The 23,146-nt window shown below is 37.3% G+C and overlaps 1 protein-coding gene across 1 annotated transcript; it reads right to left on the reverse strand.

Annotated features, from left to right (window-relative positions):
• Positions 1-1,458: 1,458 nt before the first annotated feature.
• On the reverse strand, positions 1,459-21,959 carry LOC143234359 (uncharacterized). The gene is made up of 2 exons (XM_076471661.1): positions 21,728-21,959; positions 1,459-6,744 (listed from the first exon to the last, which is right to left on the reverse strand). The coding sequence occupies exons 1-2, from the start codon at positions 21,736-21,738 to the stop codon at positions 4,575-4,577; spliced, it is 2,181 nt and encodes a 726-aa protein (XP_076327776.1). The 5' UTR covers positions 21,739-21,959; the 3' UTR covers positions 1,459-4,574.
• Positions 21,960-23,146: the final 1,187 nt, after the last annotated feature.

Below are 23,146 nucleotides of genomic sequence, written 5' to 3' on the forward strand. Positions count from 1 at the left end.
GGCTTATGATGATGTTTGTTAGTAGTCCTTATAATGTCGGAAACTAATTCCCCCAATAGTGACATTAACTACACGTCAGTCGTACACAGATTCGAACATTAATCTTGTAGTCGGTCTCGTCGATGTGTAATTTGCAACAGAAGATGCAAATTGTCCAATAAATAGCTGTCCGTGATGTAGTACATAGGGACAATGAAGAATAGTTTGAACAATTTGCAGTGGTTTGTCGTCACAGATTTCCTGGGACACTCCACATGGATTAAACTCTTCTCTTTCGAATAAAGAAGGCTAAACCCAATGGCTATCTAGTATAGATTTGTTTCTTTGGAAAGATCGCGAATCCTGGTGGAGACAAAACAATCCTCAAGATCATCCCTTGTTCATTTATTTTGAGGTAAAAAATTACGAAAGAGATCTAATTTTTTCTACAACCAATTCTTTTACAGCTTACTGGAATCCTACTTAGGTAATAACATTTATTCTTTCTTGGTTCAATAGTGAGAAGTCTAAAAACAAGGTTTTGATACATGTGGTGGGTAAAGTACAGAAAGCCCACTGTGTAGCTTTGGCCTTAACAATGACCAGATATTTATTTTCGTTAACAAATTCAGCTAGTGTGCTTAATAAATTATTTTTGTTATAAATATTATTTTGTGCTGTTAGCTTAATGTGAGGACTAACCTAAAACTCAAAGAAATCAAACTTCGTGCAATATTAATAGTTGAGATTATGTGTTTAACTGCGTCAAATTCTCAGTGATGAAAAAAAAAATCCATTCCAATCTTTATAAGCAAGAACACACATTCCGTTAATTATACTCATTATCGGGTTGATTATCAGTAAAGAACATAGATTAAAATTAATGTTAATAAATTTACACTCTTGGGTAAATCTTTTACAAAGAGTAATTCGGTTCGTGCACGAAAATCTCGAGCGAATATATCATCTGTGAGATCCAGAGCAAAGTAGTCCAGAGTATTCACGAAATCTGATCTTGAAATTATTTTCTAGTTTTACGAGATAAGGTTTTTAAGAGTTTGCGTGAATCCCTGTTTGAAGATTAGGCAGTAAAAGTAGATTAGGGATCTTTAAATGTAATTTTCTGAAATTGAGTGATTATTGATAACTGTACTGTTCACGTTTTATGTAATCATGTTGTTGTTGTTGCTCACACATGATGTTACTACATCAGTTTTAACTGTAGTTATCTAACTGTTTGTATTTCTCATACAGTTTTTGTTTTTACACGTTATAAATCTTAAAAAATATTTAAGTTTTATATAATAAAAATAGTGTAGGAAAGTTTCAATTTACCCTGAAAAGGGACAGTAATAAAAGTATGGATGTATGACATTAAGATAAGGATTTGATTCCCGCCGTTAGAAACAGCAGATAGTCCAATGTTGTTTTCTCTAAAATATGTGTTAAAATATATGAATGGAAAAAAATGGTAACAACTTTGTTTTCTTCCATGATTTGTTTTATCTCTCTTTCTTTTTTCTCTCTCTCTTTATATATATATAGTATTTCGATATTACTATTTTTGTATATTTTAGTATTTTTAAGAATTTGTTTAAAGGGATCATAAATTCTGTTGGTACATAACAAAGAACAAATTAATTCCCGCTTTTATCAAACAAATGTTTCTGCCATCTGTAGGCTGTTATATGAACTGAACAGGTTTGTATAAAACGGAAATGTTCCTTTCAGTCAGCTTTACACGAATTAAAATTTGATAACAAAGAACCTACTTTAAAGAATATAAAAGTTTTGAGAGAGCTTGACTGGATACTGAAAAGTCAAGCCGTCTAAAAACTATTATTTAACACGAATTTTCTTTTCAAAAAATTTTAATGTGAAAAGTGATATTGAATAATTTTTATTTGATAAAATACGCATTGTAACTACTTTAATAAGAAGTAGTAAACAAGAAAAATATTTGACGAGATTTTTAAAATTTCAAATAATTTTTAATCATTGTTTGTTATTAATCACCTTATTCTTTAAGTGCATAAAGTAAATGAAATCCTTTAAGATTTGTCCCTTAGTGGCTTAACGGTAAAGCTTTAGGCTTGTAGCGCTAAAAACTGGGCTAGCTTCGTGCTTAATAACAAACAAACCGTTAAGATTTGCTGTATATTGAGGACAGACTCAAACAAACCGTGATTTACATTGTCTTGCTGTTTATCGTAAGTATTATGGATTTGAAGGTTTTTATTTTGCTCTTTTTTCACAGTACAAATAGTATTAAAAAACAATTTAATTGTTTTCATAATTTTTTGGAATATTTATGACAAATGTTTAAAAGCGCTGTCCTTGGCGAATTGTTGTTTTTCCTTTCATGCTCTGTGAAAAAAATCTAAAGTTAATCAATCTCTAGAATTACCTAAATGGGTAATTTTAGGGACTTATGACACTAAAATTCAGGGTTAGATTTCCTGCGGTTGAAACATAGAATACAGATAGCCAATTGTGTAGTTTTACGCAGCACAGAGCTCACAGAATGACTCGAAGTTTGCTTTTTTATCTGAAAGTTTGTAAACTTTCAGCTCGTACTTCTATTATCTCTTTACCGTCTAATTACAGTTTTGGACTCAGTAGGTCAAACCCTTTTAATTGTTGTGTTTGACCACGCCTAAGGTCTCGTAGATTAATTTACTGTAACCTTGCCTAAAATAATTTCAGTTTGAGGGTAGGTTGGTAGAGGCCCTGATGAGTAAAAAAATTGAAGCAGGTATACTTGTGCTCCACCCTTGTTATTATTAGCGCACAGAAGGGCTCGGCATGGCCAGGTGATTAAGGCATTCGACTCGTAATCTGAGGGTTGCGGGTTCGAATTTCCCTCACACCACACATGCTTGCCCTTTCAGCCGTGGGGGCGTTATAATGTGTCGGTCCATCCCATTATTCGTTGGTAAAAGAGTATCCCAAGAGTTGGCGGTGAGTGGTGGCGACTAGCTGCCTTTCCTCTAGTTTTACGCTGCTAGATTTGGGACAGCTAGCGCAGATAACCCTCGTGTAGCTTTGCGCGAAATTCAAACCAAGCGCACAGAAGTATATATCTAATAAACAAAGGGTGAGATCTATTATCGGCTAAGTTACTCTAATCTTGCCTAAAATAATTTCAAGTGCCGAGTGTATTGAGGATTTCGTCTTGTTGTATTTCCCATTTCGCACAGAAAGTTTATTTTCTCTGTGTGAACATGTACTGCTGCCACTTGCTGATTATAGGTTGTTTATATATACATATAAATAACCAACGTCAATATTTTCATTTTATTTTAGATTTAGTATGAAATTTTTTTGTGAAGATTTCGAAGTCTCCAAAAACATTCCTCACACACAAAACAGATAATAATTACGTAAATTGAACCAAATATTTTAGTTAGCACGTGTGTTCTGTAAACTCAGAACCAAGCTTGACTCGATGGTTATCTTAGTGGGCTGTGGTCGTTCAAATCCATGTTCGCGTCTCTTCACAGCAGGACACCACAAAATACTCCCCGCACTTTAAAAACAGTGGGTGCATAACAAGAGTGACAGTCAATCTTTCAGCGTGGATTGTGGGCGATGGTTTTATTTTTAGCACTAAGCTTCCACCGCGGGAAATCGAACCCCGGATTTTAGTATTGCAAATCCATAGACTTACTGCTGATGGTATAGGATACTCTTGATTTCCTCCTGATCAGTAATTTATAATTATAGAGGGCAGCAGATGGCGTTAGTTTGCTTGTTTTTTGAATTTCGCACAAAGCTACTCGAGGGCTATCTCTGCTAGCCGTCCCTAATTTAGCAGTGTAAGACTAGAGGGAAGACAACTAGTCATCACCAACCACCGCCAATTCTTGGGCTACTCTTACCAACGAATAGTGGGATTGACCGTCACATTATAACGCCCCCACGGCTGAAAGGGCGAGCATGTTTAGCGCGACGGGGATGCGAACCCGCGACCCTCAGATTACGAGTCGCACGCCTTAACACGCTTGGCCATGCCGGGCCAATGGCGTTAGTACCTTTGTCATAATTACAGAATGCTTTGGGCCGCGGGTTCATCTGTGGTTTAGTGACGGTCAAATCCTTCTTCATTCGAATAACAAGGATTTAGATTTTTAGTTATTCACTTATATATTAAATAAATCGAAACATCAGTGAAATTAAATTTCACAAGGTCAGTAGTTGAATGTGTAGAAACGTTTAATGGCAAGCTGTCTTATTATATTGTATTTCAAGAGCATTGCTTTGGCATCCTAATATCAGTTTTAGCTACGTGAGTAACGTGATCAAATAATTCTGTCACTTAAACATTCTCATAGTATATTAAGTCACTTGAATAGTCCCTCACAAAAATATCATCTCAAAATCTCTGAAAGATACACAGATAATTAAAGCTATTTTTTAATGGATAGGTTACAATTTAAACATCTACCATATCGTAATTAAATTGTCAAAATAATAACAATGTAGCTCCAGATGCCGGGCTCATATAGAAATGTAAGTCTTTTTTGTTTTTTTTAAATATATTTTCACTATTGTGTTGTAGTTTGTTAAAGTGATTAAGTTGAGAAGCTTGGTTATTATCCAAATAAAGTTGGTCTTTTCCTACGTTTAAAAAGTCCTGCGAAACGATTCTTTTCGGTAGTGGTAGTTTGTTCTTCTACATTATCTGTTTTGTTGTAATTTTCGTCTGCAGATTCTGTAGAAGCTGGTGTACTGATGGTGGTCTCAGGCGTACTACCAGCTGCTGCAAGTGAGCTAACAGCTTGTTCCTTTTCTTCCTCATCATGATGTCCAAATCTTTTACGACTACTGAAGAACGGCAAGCGAGGCCTGCTTGGGGTTTTTCTGCGATTAAAGACACTAGGCCTAGAACGATAAGATTCAGTGGTAGAAGTTTCTTCGGTATTTTCTGTGGAAATACGACTTGACGTTCTTCTACGTCCATAACGTCTGGACCCTCTGTATCGTTGGCGTTTGCTACCACGAGATGATTCAGTTGTTGTTTCTTCTTTTGTCACCTCATCCGTGGTAGAAGTTTCTTCGGTATTTTCTTTGGAAATACGACTTGACGTTCTTCTACGTCCATAACGTCTGGACCCTCTGTATCGTCGGCGTTTGCTACGACGAGAAGATTCAGTTGTTGTTTCTTCTTCTGTCACCTCCTCTTCTTCCTTGTCTTTTTCATCATCATCATCATCATTGGAATGACCAAAACGATTTCTTCGAAAAGAAGATCGAAAGCGGCTCCTGCGGAAAGATTTACTTCCAAATCGTGACCTAAGCCCTTTAGTTGATGATTCCTGGGTTGTTGTGGACTCTGTAGTTGTTGCTGTTGACGATGGTCGCCTTTGGCGCAAGGATCCTGGTCGTCGTTTTTTAAAACCAGAACTTCGACGAAAACTAAATGTTCGTTGCCTACGTTTTTCTGTGGTAGTTGGTTCTTCAGTTGTAGTTGTAGGTTCAACAGTTGTAGTAGTCGGCGTTTCTGTAGTTTCTGGCTCAGTTTTAGTCTCAATTACTTCATTAATGTCTTCAAATTTCCTCTCACTTTTTGGTTCAACGTTTGTCAGTAGAGTTGATGTATATGACAGAGTACTTATTGGAACATCTGAGTTAACATCACCAATAGATGGAAGTATCGCATCACTAGAAGATTTGCGATCATATGGAATTCCTCTATTGGATATTTCTGGTTGATTTTTAATTGGATGATTTACCAGGTTGGGGGTTGAAGGAAACCTGGGAACATTGTTTCCATAACGGTAAATGTTAGAAACAAGCGAACCCTCAGAAACAGTGGTCACGTCAGTTTTGGGAGCTCTTGTTACTGATGTATCAATTATTTCTTCCTGACCAGTGGCTTGAGACAGTACGGTTACTGGTTGCAGGGTTGAGGAACTGCTAGGGCTCTTGAAGGCTTTGTTGGTATTTTGTGGGATATTAGTTCTGATGTTACTTTTTTCTGGTTGGCTATTTTCTTGTATTTGATCATATACCTCAAGATTGGAAATATCATCAAAGTTAAGAGTGGGATTAGTTACGTTTGTCTTATTATCATCGTCATAATAGTAATAGTAAATTACGTACTGATCTAGTTTGCTGTCTTTGTCCATAGCACTAATATCCTTGCTTGATTCAATCTCCGAAGCTGGCAGTTTCTCGATCACAGATTGGACAGGTGGTTGCATAGATCCAATTTTGTCATGAAGGATCACTTCAGTGGAATGGGAAGTTGAAATGGTACCGTGCTGTCTCGTCGGAGATTCTTTTAGAGGTACGTGCATGACTGTCGATTGGTCATTACTGTTGATTTCTTGTGTTTTGGCTCCTTGCTTAAAATCCATATACTGGGTGTAGTTGTTTGAATGGTATGGCTGTTGTTGAAATTCAGGAAAGGATGGTGGAACGTATTGATGTTTCTGTGGTGATGTTCGAAATTTTACTAGAGTTTGAGTGCTGGTCTGCTGAGGATGGATAGGAGGTTGATATTGTAGCCGTGGTGGTTGGTTGTATTGGTTATGTGATATGGTTTGGGCATTAGCTTTCACTTCAGGTGACAATTGCAAACTACGTATTTTGGCCTGAGGTGGCAAAGGAAATTGATAGGAAGAGCCTTCATGTTGCAGGCTTAAAATACTGTCCAACAATGGTTCGACGTGCAGTTGTCTCTCTTGAGATAACTGACGCTTGTTTCGTGAATTTTGTGCACGGATCGCAACTAGAAATAACAATACTATCGTTGAAGACCTGTAGAGAAAAAAGACAAATCACCTACTGATAATACGAGAAAAAACGGAAAAAACATTGCTTTAAATTGAATGTATAATATTAATTCAATACAATACCATCGACAATAAATGCATTTAAATCAAATGTAAATAAATCAGGTGATATATCAATAAGAAATTCACATTTCTCAACCCAGATTTGAAAAATATGTGGTTTAAATATACCACATCCTAAGACAAAAACAATGTATGTTTATACACTTGAAAACTTTCACCATGCAGGGTGCAAACAAAAACAGTCATTTTGTAGACTAATTGGAACAAGAAGATCCAATAAACTACAGCAGGTGCACAACACTTGTTATGAGAAAATCTAACTAAAATCAAGATAAGTTGGGATATTTACAAAACCCAGTGTTAAAACTAGAATTTGAAACCACATTTGAATAGATTCCGTCGAGTACGTTTTAAAAACGTATAGTTTTAAATATATATTTTTTTCTGTTATCTAATAAAAGATATAACAAATTAACAACATTTGCAGGGGGGGGTCTTTGTTTTGTCCGCCTCTTGTAAATCATTACACGAAAAACAGAAATCCAAAAGAGGGATTGTTCGTATAACTCTATTCCACGTAGTGATGGGTATATGTTAAAACATACCCACAGATGAGACCCCCACAAAAAAAAATGTATCAAACCCATCGAAATGGTAAAACAAAGCCATGAGTAACATATGGGTCCCCCGTTGGGGCAGCGATAAGTCCTCGGATTTACAATGCTAAAATAAGGGGTTTGATTCCCCTCAGTGGACTCAGCAGATAGCCCGATGTGACTTTGCTATAGGAAAAACACACACACACAACAATGGACCGGTATGGTCAGGTGGTTAGGGCGCTTGACTCGCATATCTGAGGGTCAAGGGTTCGAATTCCCGTCTCATCAAACATGGTTATCCTTTCAGCCGTGGGAGCATTATAAAGTTGCAGTAAATCCCACTATTTGTTGGTAAAAGAGTAGCCCAAAAGTTGTCGGTGACGACTAACCGCCTTCCCGTTGGTAAATTAGGGAGGGCTAGCGCAGATAGCCCTCGTGTAGTTTTGCGCAAAATTCAACCACCCAAACAAATACAAGAAACCTTTCTAAAAGGTTGAACAATGAATTGAATAAAAGACGGAACATAACAAAACCCGCAATAAAGTAAAAAGAAGTTACGTGTTCATGATTAAGTTATAATTTTGTAATCGTTTGTTTTGTTGAATTTCGCACAAGACTACTCGAGGGCTATCTGTGCTAGCCGTCCCTAATTTAGCAGTGTAGGTCTAGAGGGAAGGCAGCTAGTCATCACCACCCACCGCCAACTCTTGGGCTACTCTTTTACCAACGAATAGTGGGATTGACCGTCACATTATAACGCCCCCACGGCTGAAAGGGCGAGCATGTTTGGCGCGATGGGGATGCGAACCCGCTACCCTCAGATTATGAGTCGCACGCCTTAACACGCTTGGCCATGCCGGGCCTTGTGCGATTGTTGAATCAATCTAATATCACAAGTGTTAGAAGTCGTTACAAACATTACATCAGTATGAGGAACAGTTGATAACGGTAATATTATCCGTATGAAAAGTTTATTACCGTTTTCTACTTGGAGTGGGGTTCGCTGTGACCCACCCTTCATACCATTATGAACCTAAAAGGGTTTAAATGAAATATTATCTTCATTGCAGATGTATTTCTGTGTTTTGCAGGAGGTCGCCACCATTTAATGATGTGTATTATAATATGAACATTAAAACCACCATATACAGTTTCTCTCGAAATGATGACCGATTAACCTTTTTATAATGTGCTCTAATAGGCCAGGTAACAATAGAATAAAAAACGTTCTATTTGTAGTAATACTAATATAAATATATGATGTTGCTATCGTTATGAAAAGTGGGTAACAGCTGTTGTTATGACGACTGTTGCTAAGGGCAAGAGATTGGTGTGTCATCAATAAAACAAGCCTCTTTTCATAATGGCAGAACGGTATGTCTGTGGACTTGTACTGCTAAAAACCAGGTTTCGATACTCATGGTGGGCAAAGCGCAGATAGTCTTTTGTGTAGTTTTATACCTAATAACAAACAAACAGATTCTTAAGGGATAGATAGTGAAAAATCGTCTTGGTGTTCTTTGTGACGGTTTACTTTTCACTTTTAATTTTATTCGCTAGATGGCGATCTATATTATAATTGTACCAATAAAGTATTAAATCGTTCCGTGCTCTTCAAAATCATTTCTTTTCTCGAGTCTGTTTGTTCTAAAGACATTAACTTTTGCTTGAATATGTTATATTGCAACCTAATCTCCTGTTAGTAAATGATCCGATAGAAAGGCTGTTTCTACACTAAATAATAATAAATTGTGTCTAAAGGTATAGTAATTATTATTATGCTAATATTGAATGAAAATCAAGAACGTCAAAAGCTGTTTGGTAATTCTGTAAAAAACATGTCTAATAATAAACGCTTGGGAAATTAATTTTGCTTATTCACTGTTTTGTTTTAGACAGTCAGGGGAAACAAATAGTCCACTAAGTCTCTTAATACGAAACGACCTTCTTTCTGAGTTGGGTACAAACGTATTAATGTAAAGAAAAAAAACTTTTTTCAAACATTGAGAACATAAAAGCTTTTATGCAACGGATCTAGAAAGTTAAAGAAAACAAAAACATTTTTGATAATATATGTAACGTTTGTCTTATATTCAGATCTTAGGAAGGAATACTTGACTTGAATGGTTGTGTTAAAGTTTCAGTCTAAATAGAAGAATGCAGCTTATCTGGAAAGGTTCATTGTTGTTTGTCCCGTCTGTGCAGTACCATGCAGTGTACTTAAAAAGGTTTGTTGGTTTCCACGTCTGCGTAGCATTTGTACATTGTACTTGAGAATGTTTGTTGTTTGTCCGGTCTGAGTGGTACTGTATGGTGTAGTTTGGAAGATTTGTTGTTTTTCCTGTCTGAGTGGTACTGTATGATGTATTTGGGAAGGTTTATTGTTTGTCCAGTCTGAGTGGTACTGTATAGTATATTTGGAAAGGTTTGTTTTTTGTCCAGTCTGAAGGTGTTTGGGAATTGTTGTTTGTCCTGAGTCTGAGTGGTTTGTCGTTTTCCTGTCTGACTGTATGATGTATTTGGGAAGGTTTGTTGTTTGTCCCGTCTGGATGGTGCTGTACTTGGAAAGGTTTGTAGAATATGTATAGTATTAATGTTTTACAAACACCATACAGTCCCACGATTAAAGTAATGCAAACTTTAATCAAGGATAATCAGTTTGCTAATGATCAGTAATACCTTTTTCCTGTAACATTACAAACAAATAAGTGCTTGTGAGTTTGTAACATCATAAAGATGAAGGAATCCTATTATTAGGAATTCCTCTGGTGTTTAAGTTTAACGATTTAATTCATATATATATATATATATATACAGCCATGTGAAAAAATTAGGACACCCTATGAAAGCCTGTGTATTTTTTGTAACATTTTTGGACATATAGATATTTAATCTCAATTTCAACAATACTGAGAGATTATAGGAATATAACTAAACAATTAAAATTGAAGAAAAGACTTTTCAAGATCTTGTGTAAATGTAATTCTAAAAAAATGCATATTCTAACTGAGGAAAAAGTTAGGACACCCTACCCCCTAATAGCTAGTATTACCCCCTTTGGCTGAAATAACTGCAGTGAGACGCTTCTTGTAGCTATCTACCAGTCTCTGACATCGGTCTGAAGGAAGTTTGCCTCACTTCTCAATGCAGAATTCTTTCAGCTGTGAGATGTTTGAGGGGTTTCTTGCATGTACAGCCCGTTTCAAGTCATTCCACAGCATCTCAATTGGATTAAGATCTGGGCTTTGACTCGGCCATTCCAGATCTTTCCATTTCTTAGTTTTCAACCAGTCCTTGGTGGATTTACTGGTATGTTTCGGGTCATTGTCTTGTTGCAGGGTCCAGTTCCGATTCAGCTTTAATTTTCTCACAGATGGTCTCACATGTTCCTCAAAACCCTCTGATACACAGTAGAATTCATGGTGGATTCTATGATTGTGAGCTGTCCAGGTCCTGCTGCAGCAAAGCAGACCCAAACCATGACACTTCCGCCTCCATGCTTCACAGTTGGTATGAGGCTCTTTTCCTGGAATGCTGTATTTGGTTTACGCCAAACATGTCCTCTGTTCTGGTGTCCAAACAATTCAAATTTGGACTCATCTGTCCAAAGAACATTATTCCAGAAGTCTAATCTTTGTCTACATTCTCTCTGGCAAACTTCAGTCTGGCCTTGATGTTTCTCACAGAAAGCAAAGGTTTCCTCCTTGCACACCTCCCATGCAAGTTAAACTTGTGCAGTCTCTTTCTGATTGTAGAGGCATGCACTTTCACATCAACAGTAGCCAGAGCCTGCTGTAGGTCCCGTGATGACATGTTAGGGTGTTTGGAGACATCTTTTAGCATCTTGCGGTCTGCTCTCGGGGTGAACTTGCTTGGACGACCTGGGCATGTTGGCAGTTGTTTTGAAAGCCCTCCACTTGTTGACTGTTTTTCGGACAGTGGAATAGCTGATTTCAAAATCTTTTGGTATCTTTTTAAATCCCTTACTATATTCATAAGCTGCTACAGTTTTCTTTCTGAAGGCCTCAAACAGCTCATTTGCTCTCACCATGGTGCTCACTCTCACTTCAACAGTCAGGAGCACACCAAACTAAATGTCTGAGGTTTAAATAGGGCAAGCTTCATTCAAAATGCTGAGTAACGATCTTCTAATCATGTGCACCTGGTGTGATACACCTGTGTGTGAGGTGAGCTATTTTAAGTGGGAATAAATGTGGGGGTGTCCTAACTTTTTCCTCAGTTAGAATATGCATTTTTGTAGCATGACATTTACAGAAGATCTTGAAAAGTCTTTTCTTCAGTTTTAATTGTTTAGTTATATTCCTATAATCTCTCAGTATTGTTAAAATTGATATTAAATATCTATATATCCAAAAATGTTACAAAAATACACAGGCTTTCATAGGGTGTCCTAATTTTTTCACATGACTGTATGGTGCAGTGAATGATACGAGTGTACTCACAAGTCTAGATTCAAGGTTTTTATTTCAATCCCAGGTTTTAATTTTGTACCATTTGCATAGGAGAAATTTTTCCGTTTCTTTCGTGATGAGGAGAAACCAACTTGAAGTAGAGATGTATCTCATGACGGCTGGTATGGGTATTAACACTTTTATTAAAAAAGCAGAGAACAGCGTTTCGACTTTCTTAGGTCCTCAGATACATTTCTGCTTCTTTTTTCTTCTATGTATAATAACTTTTTTATTTCGTATTAGTCCTGTTCCATCAATTTTTCACACCATTTTCAAGTTCCAAGTTACACTTCTGCTTTATCAGGTAAATCAACGCCACTATTTATGATTTCACGTTCCGTTCACTTCCCAGCTTACCGTTTTAATGACATACTTGTAGAAAGTACTTAAGCTAACATATTTATTTAATTGTAGCCCCATATGTATTAACTAATTTTCTATTTGTTTGTTTTTCTGAGGAAATAATGTATTCCTCTAGTACATTTACAACACGCTAATTAATAGAAATTGCATTTATTTAAGGTATCGTAGTAGTTTGAATTGTTAACAAGTGTCTTGCTAGCAAGCCCAACATAACTAACCTTTGGGGTAGAGAGAGCACTTGCTTAACGTGTGATAACAGGTCTTGGGGTAAGATCCAAGGTGAAGAATTATATTTCGTAAAAAAATAAATAGGCCTGGCATGGCCCACCGCGTAAGGCGTGCGACTTGTAATCCGAGGATCGCGGGTTCGCGCCCGCGTCGCGCCAAACATGCTTGCCCTCCCAGCCGTGGGAGCGTTATAAGTGACGGTCAATCCCACTATTCGTTGGTAAAAGAGTAGCTTAAGAGTTGGCGGTGGGTGGTGATGACTAGCTGTCTTCCCTCTAGTCTTACACTGCTAAATTAGGGACGGCTCGGTGCAGTGGGCTAACAACCTACTCACTTAAATACTTGTTGAAGAATCCGCAAGCGATTGCGGCCCTATGTTCCTAGATGGAATTTAATGGTGATAACTAACTAACTAAAAAAATAAATACTACAGCCTTCTTTTTTTTTTAATGGTAGATTTAAGGTTGTGTGGGCCCAGGGGCTAATAATTCTTGTAAGCCCTACATTCCATGTAATTTTACAGGGAAAAAAAATACCAGTGTACTCCTATTAAGACCCTGGGCCCTGAGGCTCAGCTTCCTCTAGCTCCTACCTAAATATGCCACTGTTATTTTTAGGGTAAATGCTATAGCCTTCCAAGAGGTCTTATAAAACACGTGGTTTAAGCGACTGAACCAAATTCCCTTAGATCAAGTGTATAACCTTCCCTACTTTAAAACGGGACTCAGAGCCACAGATCAGACAACACACCTACTCATGCCCCCAGTCAAACAAGAACCTACAGCTTCAAGAGGAATATTCCACTCTCTCCATCTCTGCTTCCAACAACATTCCCGGTCTTTTCAGCTACAATGAAATCGACTCTTTATACCCGACGAGTCTCATATGACACCATTCCGAGTGTTCGCTGATGAACTAAGTCAATCGATCCTAGCTTTTTCTCGGGGTACGGCCAGGGTATGTTTTTTTGCGCCCTGGCCGTGAAAGTGGGTTTTATTCGGGCTCTCCTGTTCCCCCACAGCTAAATTCCAAATCCAACCCTCAAAAGGTGCCTATCAAGTATCCAGTATCTAAAATTCCATTTTAATTCTTTTCAGCTTTGATCCCTTCCTACAGAGACACCTGCTCACGTTTCAAAACAGACGGTCAGACTTCTAGACAGATTAACAAAACATCACCCAAACAACAGAACAAGTCACCTTAGAACTCCTCTGGCGGAGTTGAAGAGGAACAAGATTTCCTGAGTCCCCCAGTTGTGGGGAGTCTCCTGGCTTCTCTGTCTTTTCAAAACTAAACACCTGCCTCGAAGTGAAGAGCCACAGTTATGATGCACCAACTGTTGATGTTACGGAACGTATTCCACAGAATATCGTAGTTCGAACCTTGACTCCTCTATATTGCACAGAATATCGTAGTTCGAACCTTGACTCCTCTATATTCAACAGAATATCGTAGTTCGAACCTTGACTCCTCTATCCGCAGCCTAATTACCTGTAGTATTTATTTTTTTACAAAATGTGGTTCTTCACCTTGGATCTTAACTCAAGACCTGTTATTACATGTCAAGCAAGTGCTTTCTCTACCCCAAGGGTTAGTTATGTTGGGCTTGCTGGCAAGACATCTTTTAACAACTCAAACTACCACGATACCTCAAATAAATGCAATTTGTGCTACTTACCATGTTGTAAACGTACTAGAGGAATGTATTATTTCCTCAGAAAACAAAACTAGTTAATACATATAGGATTACAATTAAATAAATCCTAGCCTAACTGACAAAATGGCGATCTATAAGTTTTGGTGGTTTTGCTTCCACAGTTTGAAGATGTGTGGATGCAATCATTTTACCTTTTAATATTTTTTTATAGACGTTACACCCCCTCCTTTATAGCTCAGTGGTAAATTTAAGGGCTTATAATGTTCAAGACCGAGGTTCGATACTCGAGGAGAACATGTAACAGATAGATCACTGTGAAACTTTGCAATTAAGAACGAACAAATAAACAACGTATCAGGTAGGTGATATCAGGTATATAAAACACGTACAATATTTTAACATAGCTAATTTATAGTCAAATATGTTGATTAAAAGTTAGTTAACAAAAACGTATACTACAAACATGTTGGATTAAATTATCGTAAGTCTTGTCGTATAAGAAAGTAGGGGGAGAATCTGGACTTATATAAAATATTTCTACTTTTTGTACGTTCGTTTTTACGAGGACTATCTGGGCTTGCCATCCATAATTCAGCAGTGTAAGACTAGAAGAAAGGCAGCTAGTCATCACCACCCACCGCCAATTTTTGGGCTATTCTTTTACCAACGAATAATTGGATTGACATTCTCAATATAACACCCCCACGGCTGAGAGGACGAGCATGTTTAGTGTGACCGAGTACCCAGTCAGTAGCTTGTTTGTTTGTTTGTTTTTGTTTTTTGAATTTCGTCACCACCCACCGCCTATCTTGGGCTACTGTCTTACCAACGAATAGCGGGATTTACCGTCACATTATAACGCTCCCACGGCTGAAAGGACGAGCATGTTTGGTGCGACGGGAATTCGAACCTGCAACCCTCAGATTACAAGTCGAGTGCCTTAACCATCTGGTCATGCCGGGCCCAAGCGGTAAGTCTGACAGTTTATAACGTATAAATCGGGATTCGATACCCCTGCTTGGCATAATGCAGATAGTCCATTGTGATACCTTGCGTATAACAACAAACAAGCAAAATCAATATAAAACACTATAGTTCCTTATTTTTCCCTGCACTTCATTTTGTTATAGGTTTATTACGATAAACATCGGAATTTGATATCCTCGATGGGCCCAACACAGAGAACCCATTGTGTAGTTTTAATCTTAACAAGATATTTTGAAACAAACTTTTATTTTGTAAGATATAAATTTTACAGCCAGGAAATTATTTGTCCTGTACTCCCACCCCACTCCCGAGTGCCACAGCGATATCTCTGCGAATTTACGACGCTGGAAACAGGATATCGATACCCGTGTAGCTTTGTGCTTAACTTCAAACAAACAAACAATCGTATTGTAGGGTCTAACCTTGATGGGTGTGGTTATATGTAAGTGGCTACTATAACAGCAATGATTCCAACACAGGTAACTGTTTTTGTAATGGTGTGATAACGAGATAAAATTAACAAAACTTATTCGCAGAAGAGTCATCGCGGAAGGTTACAGTCAATTTCCGTTTAACATATCCGAGAATGTTGTCAACCTGTACAAAGAAACCTCTAGGTTTTGTATCGCATATACGGTTTTACTGTCTCAGGTGTCGTCTGAGAGAGAAACAGGTTAGCACGATCAAGACAAGTTGTTAGTGTCACAAATCAACAAATTCCTGTAAGAAATAATGCACGTGTAGGATGAAAAGAAAAGAGAAAACGACATTCAACCATTAGTCCTAGTAACCATTAGTCCTAGCTTTGTCTTTTTTTAATTTTCATTTTTGCTTTAATGCTTTCAATACTCAATTACAACATTCGAGTCCATTCAACATGCCTGTAACATACGAATGTCACCGAAGGCCAAAACTCAAAGAAAAACCGGTTATTCCAAAGTTATTAAAGAAAAGCATATATATATAAAAAAAACGCTCTACTTACATTTGATAATGGCTAAACTCTTACCCAGCCAATAGGAAAGCTATGTAGAAATGTTTATTTTTATTATTTAATAAGTTCACGATGTATAGGGAGAAAAATACTTGGAGAAAAAAACAACAAAAACTTGAAAAACGAAAACTATTTGACGGACTACAAAGAACCTAACTCGGTTTTGTTTAGAACTTAAATAATATTAAAGTAATTACTTTAATCAACATTCGACTTAATAAATAATTAAGTATTTATTCTGAAGTGTCAGTAACTTTTTTATTTCTTTAATGAATGAAGACTAATGGCGAATGTGAAAACAGTTGATAAAACACAAAATATTTTATTTGTATTTTTTCCTCAGCCCACCGAGGGGAATCGAACTCCTGATTTTAGCGTTGTAAATCCGGAGACATACCGCTGTACTAGCGGGGGGCGTATTTTATTTACAAGGTTCGAACGTTACGAAATTTATTCACGCCAACTTCAGCGAAACATGAAAATCGTGAGAAAAACAGGATTATTCATTTCAGTTATTATATTATATATCATAATAATATATATAATATATCATAATAACTAGTTTACTTAGTTATTAAGAGAAATCGTGAACAGTGTTACGTAATTGTCCCCAAAAATGACCTGTTTCCACGGTGCCAGTTTTGTTTGCATTCTACTATAACTTTAAAGGAATTTAATTAATTAACATATTTCATGGACTCTAATAAATTTTATCTAATACTTTAAGTCGTTAAATAACATTATTTCCCTGATTTAGGAAAGCCTAATGATTAGGGCTCTCAACTCCTAATCGGCAAGTTGCGGGTTCAAATGCAAATCATTAAACAAGCTCGCCATGTTAGGCGTGGTGGATCTCTAATCTATTATTGTTAAATTATGGATGGCTAGCACATATATCCTTCGAATAGTTTTGCGCGAAATCTAAAATAATCTATTCTCCTAGTGGATGAAAGGTAAATTTGAAAAATAATAACACTATAATTTGGTATATAACTCAAGCTACCAGATGCTACGCCTATCGTTTTCTATGCAATACTGCTGAAACAGGGTCTGGGAAACTACCTTTATCGTGCACTAGATAGCATATGAAAACTTCTCAGGGAAATGTAGTGTAATTTCAAGTTTGGTTATAACAGCCTCATGATAAAGCTTTTTACAACTGAAACTTCGCTGCAACGCGTTTGTTAAAATGCACGATTTCCAAACAGAACGTGACCGGACGTGGCGACATGAACTGTAACGACGTGTGTGGTTCCAGAATGGTTATAATGTAACACACTCAACTTCTGTATAAAATAAAAATATTCTTTTGTGTGACTGCTTTTCAGGTTTACAATCTTTGACCGATATAAACCAGACTTGACGTGCACTCTAAGGACCCCTAAGGGGCGTAGCCGTTTGGACCTGACTATATTCCACAGATTTCTACTAAGTAAAGTTGCAGAGCACCCTTTACGTTAAACGAGTTTATCAGATACTAACTCATATACGAAAATTGTGCTTGAGTAAATCGCGATTAAAATCACACCTGTGGTCATCGTATCAATCATTAACAAGCCCCCATTAATTTGACGTATTTTGAAGATTGGTTTGGTTTGTTTTTGAATTTCGCACAAAGCTACTCGAGGGCTATCTGCGCTAGCAGTCCCTAATTTAGCAGTGTGTAAGACTAGAGGGAAGGCAGCTAGTCATCACGTTTCACTGCCAACTCTTGGGCTACTCTTTTACCAACGAATAATGGGATTCACCGTCACATTATAACGCCCCACGGCTGAAAGGGCGAGTATGTTTGGTGTGACGAGGTCTCGAACCCGTAAACCCCGGAACGACTAGAGTGCTTTAACCACCTGAACGGACTACACTTTGTATTATTTTACAAATAATGAAAACGAACCTGCCAACTATAAAAACCGTTACAACGCTATAATCCAAACGTTTTTAAATGTGAAATTTAATTGCGTTTTCACTATAAATTGCTCATTCTTAGTAACAACAAATAATTCTGGACAATATGAATAATTATTCAATTTTAAAAATGAAATAATTTTATCAAAGAAACGAAGAAAACTGTCGGTTTAGAACCATTTTTACGGTTTTTTTTTTTTTTTTTTTTAGCAAACAGGAATTTATGATTATGGAAAACAAGGTGTTTGTAATATTGGTCATAATTTAGAATTGTAGCTGACCACCATTAAGAAGCTTCCACATGGAGACATTAAGTCTTCCTTACAGACCCCCCAGAGGCACAGAGGTATTCTCGCGAACTTACAACGCCAGAAACCGGGTTTGGATACCCGTGGTAAGCAAAGCACAGATAGCCCATTGTGTAGCTTTGTGCTCAATTCTAAACAAACAAACAAACAAAACTTCGTTAATACGTGAATGTGAAAGAGATTGAAACTGGAATTAAAGTCTCAACACAGCGGGCCACGGATGCGTCGTCGTCCATTTTTGTAGATAATTATACCGGAAATTGACATCGGATTAAGTGGTTGCGCAAAATTTGTAGTTCTGTGGTTTTTTTTCTGGTCACTTTTTTTTTAAACTATGCACAACACTATACAATGGGCTATCTGTGCTATGCCCACCACGGATATCGAAACCCGGTTTCTAGCATTGTAAGTCATCTTTTACAGAGAAAGGCTGACGCGCTGTGTTAACAGGTGCATTTAAGCCCTAGTAAATCGGTTGTAGTGAAATAGAAGACCTTGAAGTATTCGAATTAATATTGTAAAGGGCGTTCCATGGTACCTTTCTCGTGGGAACTGACCATTAGGCTTACATCCACGTCATCCAGAACTAGAAGTTTCCCCACAACAATTTAGTGCAGAATTACAGTTTTGTCTACTTCGTTTGACGACTGCACTTTCCTGTTTTGAATAAAGTACATCGACCTGTATCTGATAAACTGGTTATCCTCGTAACTGTGGAAACATGAAAACTGATACGATTATCACCGCATGCTTTTCTTCGTGTTAGAGTTGAATAGCAAAAAAGCATTATTACAATCCAAACCCAGAGTTAATGGCTTGTTAAGTATTACTTTACTTCCAAACACTAATTTATAAAATTATCTTTATACCGTGTGATAACCGTTTGAGGAGTCAGTTACCTTCAATTTTTTGTTTCGTTTTTATAATATATAACATAGTAAGTAGGCTAGTCGTGCGCACCATTTCCTGCTCTTAACAAGTAGGTTTCTTTTATCAAGATGAAAATAACATGCAGGTGAACGGAAATTATGTCTAAAATTCAGAACAGGTTTGGTTTCTGTATGAAAGATTGATTTGTTTAGAATTATGCGCAATGTTACACGAGGGCTATCTGCGCTAGCCGTTCCTAATTTAGCAGTGTAAGACCAGAGGGAAGGCAGCTAGTTATCACCACCCACCGCCAACTCTTGGGCTACTCTTTTATCAACGAATAGTGGGATTTACCGTCACATTATAACGCTCCCACGGCTGAAAGGGGTGAGCAAATTTAGTGCGATGGGGATTCGAACCCCCGACCCTCGAATTACGAGTCGAGTGCCCTAACCACCTGACCATGGCTCGGCCCGGTATGAAAGAACGAATGAGATTTGTATATACTAACTCATGTAAGAGCAGAAAGAACGGTTCATACTGAGATAAGTGAAGAATTCAAACAAGTAAGGAGGGTGCATGGCCAGGGGGTTAAGGCGTTGGAGTCGTAATCTGAGGGTCGCGGGTTCGAGTCCTCATCCCACCAAACATGCTCGCCTTTTCAGCCGTGGGGGCTTTATCATGTGACAATCAATTCCACTATTCGTTGGTAAAAGAGTAGCCCAAGAGTTAGCGATGGGTGGTGATAACTAGCTGCCTTCCTCTAGTCTTACACTACTAAATTAGGGACGGCTAGCGCAGATAGCCCTCGAGTAGCTTTGCGCGAAATTCAAAACAAACAAGGAAGGAGGAGGAAACTGGCTTACTTACAATAAAAGAGTTCACTTATGAAGGAATAAAAAAAACCTGTCTACTTACGTACGTAGACTTTTCATAGGTACTTGCAAAGAGGATGGAGGAAAGAAAACTGGTTTCTAAACAAAGTGCGCTTTTAAATAAGAAGCGATGAAAGATATTTTCAGACAGAGTAAACTGTTCGTGTAAGAAGCGAAGAAAGAGAAGTTTATACAAATAGAGCGCACTGTTCATTTCAGAAAGGAAAAATAAAACTGATGTCTAAACAGATAGTGTGCACTGTTCACGTAAGAAGGTAAAAAGGAAAACTGGTGTCTAAGAAGACAGAGTGTACTGTTCATGTTGTTGTTCACTGTTGTTCTTTTCTCCATGCAAGGCTTTTGTTTGTTTGTTTTCTTGAATTTCGCGCAAAGCTACACAAGGGCTATCTTTGCTAGCCTTCCCTAATTTAGCAGTGTAAGACTAGAGGGAAAACAGCTAGTCATCGCCACCCACCGCCAACTCTTAGGCTACTATTTTACCGACGAATAATGGGATTGACTGTAACATTGTAACAACCCCATGGCTGAAAGGGCGAGCATATTTGGTGTGACGAGGATTCGAACCCGGGACCGTTCAAGACTGCATAGTATGCTGCATGCACTCTGACCATAGAGGAATATCGAACCACGAATTTTAACGCTGTAAGTTCATGAACCTACCGCTGACCCACCAGGCAACTAAAATTGAAGGGGGTAGGACTGAACAGAAAAGGGCTGATGTTGGAAAGAAACAGAAGTCCAGATATCATGTACAAATAATGTGATGTGTGTTGGTTATGTGCGTGCATGCGTCGTAGCATGTAGTTCAAAGGAAAGTCACTGACAACCTTTGCCTAACATTTCTTGATTCAAGGATAACTTAAATATGTACTTGTTGAACAACACCCACAATGTTTTCAGATAGGAAATTCTCTATTAACGAAATCATAGAAAATTAGTTCACTTTGTTTAAGTGTACAATATTAACCCAGTAAGTTTTAGATGGACGTGGAATTAAGAGCTATATTATTCCACCAGTTTTATTTATTATAAACTTGTGGAAGCAAATAATTCTCAGTTGAAAGATAGATCAAGTGACAATAATAATTTAAACTGGATGTTACTTGCTGCATCTTTCAAGACACTGAACCAGTTTTGCTCCCAAAATTGAACATTTTAATGTATAAAAATAACATTTATTTCCATAACATTAAAAGGAATCTGTGTCGAGTTCCTAGATGCAATATTTAACTTTGCTTTCAGTGTGTAAAGAATGATTTCCCAATAAATAACTCAAAATAATATCTTATTGTTAAGCCTTTAGTTATTGCACTGATTAGTTTGCACGTGTTAAATATTTCACGAAAACTTTGCTTAAGTACAAACAAGCAAATCACATTAATTTGGAGTTCGAAAAACTTTCAGTGTAATACAAACAGTCTTATTGTAGAAGAATACCAAGTGAACGACAGAACTTTGCATAGAAGTGATTGAATAATCTAAGACAGCGCCCTCTATACAAATCTTCGCAGGAATATTTATGAAAAATAAGTGTATGTAAACAATCATTCGCTTTTAACCGCAAGAAAATTTTGAATTCAATAATTTGATATGGATTTATCTCACTAAACAAGAATATGGTTGGACATGAACTGTATAAAATAAAGTTCGTTAGGTAAAAACTTACCTGAGCCACATGTCAATTGAAATCTGAACCCAAAGACTCAAAATGGTGTAGTTGGACACCTCAACTTAAAACAAAAGTTACTGTATTCAATTTTTTAGTTAATCTGATGACTTTATATAACACATCAGGGAGATGACGGAATACGCTTATGGAATAAAAATAAAACTAACAAGAGAGTCTCTGACCCCACTTGGTCTCTTCTTTCACTGACAGTTTAAGGGACCGGTGCTCTATATAAGTAGGATTTTATATAGGAGGCCAGCTTGACCTTGTGCTACTAGCCTACGTCACGAGTAAAGTCAGAGCTTAAGTCTCTGAGTGGCTGGATAAGTTAGTTAACGTCAAAACTGGTCCATTCGTTACTCGTTTTGAGCATCTACGAAAACAACAGTTTAAAATGTTTTTATTCAAGAAAGCATTTGTGAAAAAATAATGAAGTATTCCTTAAAAACAGTTCAAAAAGGAAAAAGAAACACAAAAGTAAATTTTAAACAAGAATCTTTTCGCCATACATATATTGCTTGAAAACTGCATAATAATAAATTTGTTATATCAGGTCGTCCCATAAGTAATGCCCGCAAAATTTAATACAGAAAGTGCATCATAATTTCTGTCCTTATAGTGAGCTTTACCGACTAAAATATGTAGTAAGACGTGTATAAAAATGTTCAGACAAATAAAAAAAAAACTAATCCAAGCTCACTTTTTCAGATCGTTAATCAAATAAACTCTTATGAAGATGGATGTGTCTGAGGAGCACATTAGACATATAATGCTTTATGAGTTTAAAAAAGGCAGTAGTGCAGCAGAAACTACACGAAACATTCAAGGTGTTTATGGTGCGAAGTCTCTCAATGAAAGAAAATGTCGAAGGTGGTTTTACAAGTTCAGATCAGGTGATTACAGCTTAAATGATGCGCCACGTTCAGGTCGTCCTGTTGAGTTTAATGATGACTTGCTACTGGCTGCACTTGATGAATATTGTGCTGTAACATTTGAAGAACTAGCACAGAAACTTAATTCAACCCATTCAAGAGTTCACCGTCATCTGCAACAGCTTGGAAAAGTGTCAAAAGTTGGAAAATGGATCTCCCATAATTTGACAGAAGCCAACCTTAGAATAAGAGTGGACATTTGCACTTCTCTGCACTCTCGTGAACGTAACTTACCTTTGTTGGAAAGGTTAGTGACTGGAGATGAAAAATGGATATTTTATAAAAATGTTAAGCGCCCCAGACAATGGCTCAGTGCAAGTAAACTGGCTAAAGCACATTCTAAAATGGACCTCTACCATAGGAAAGTCTTGTTAAGCGTTTGGTGGGACATTGTTGGTGTGATCCACTTTGAGTTCTTGCCACTGAAGGTAACGATTACATCAAACTTCTATTGCCAACAGTTAGAGCACTTGAATATTACACT

Source organism: Tachypleus tridentatus, chromosome 12, assembly GCF_004210375.1.
Source record: "Tachypleus tridentatus isolate NWPU-2018 chromosome 12, ASM421037v1, whole genome shotgun sequence".
Classification (NCBI taxonomy): Eukaryota; Metazoa; Arthropoda; class Merostomata; order Xiphosura; family Limulidae; genus Tachypleus; species Tachypleus tridentatus.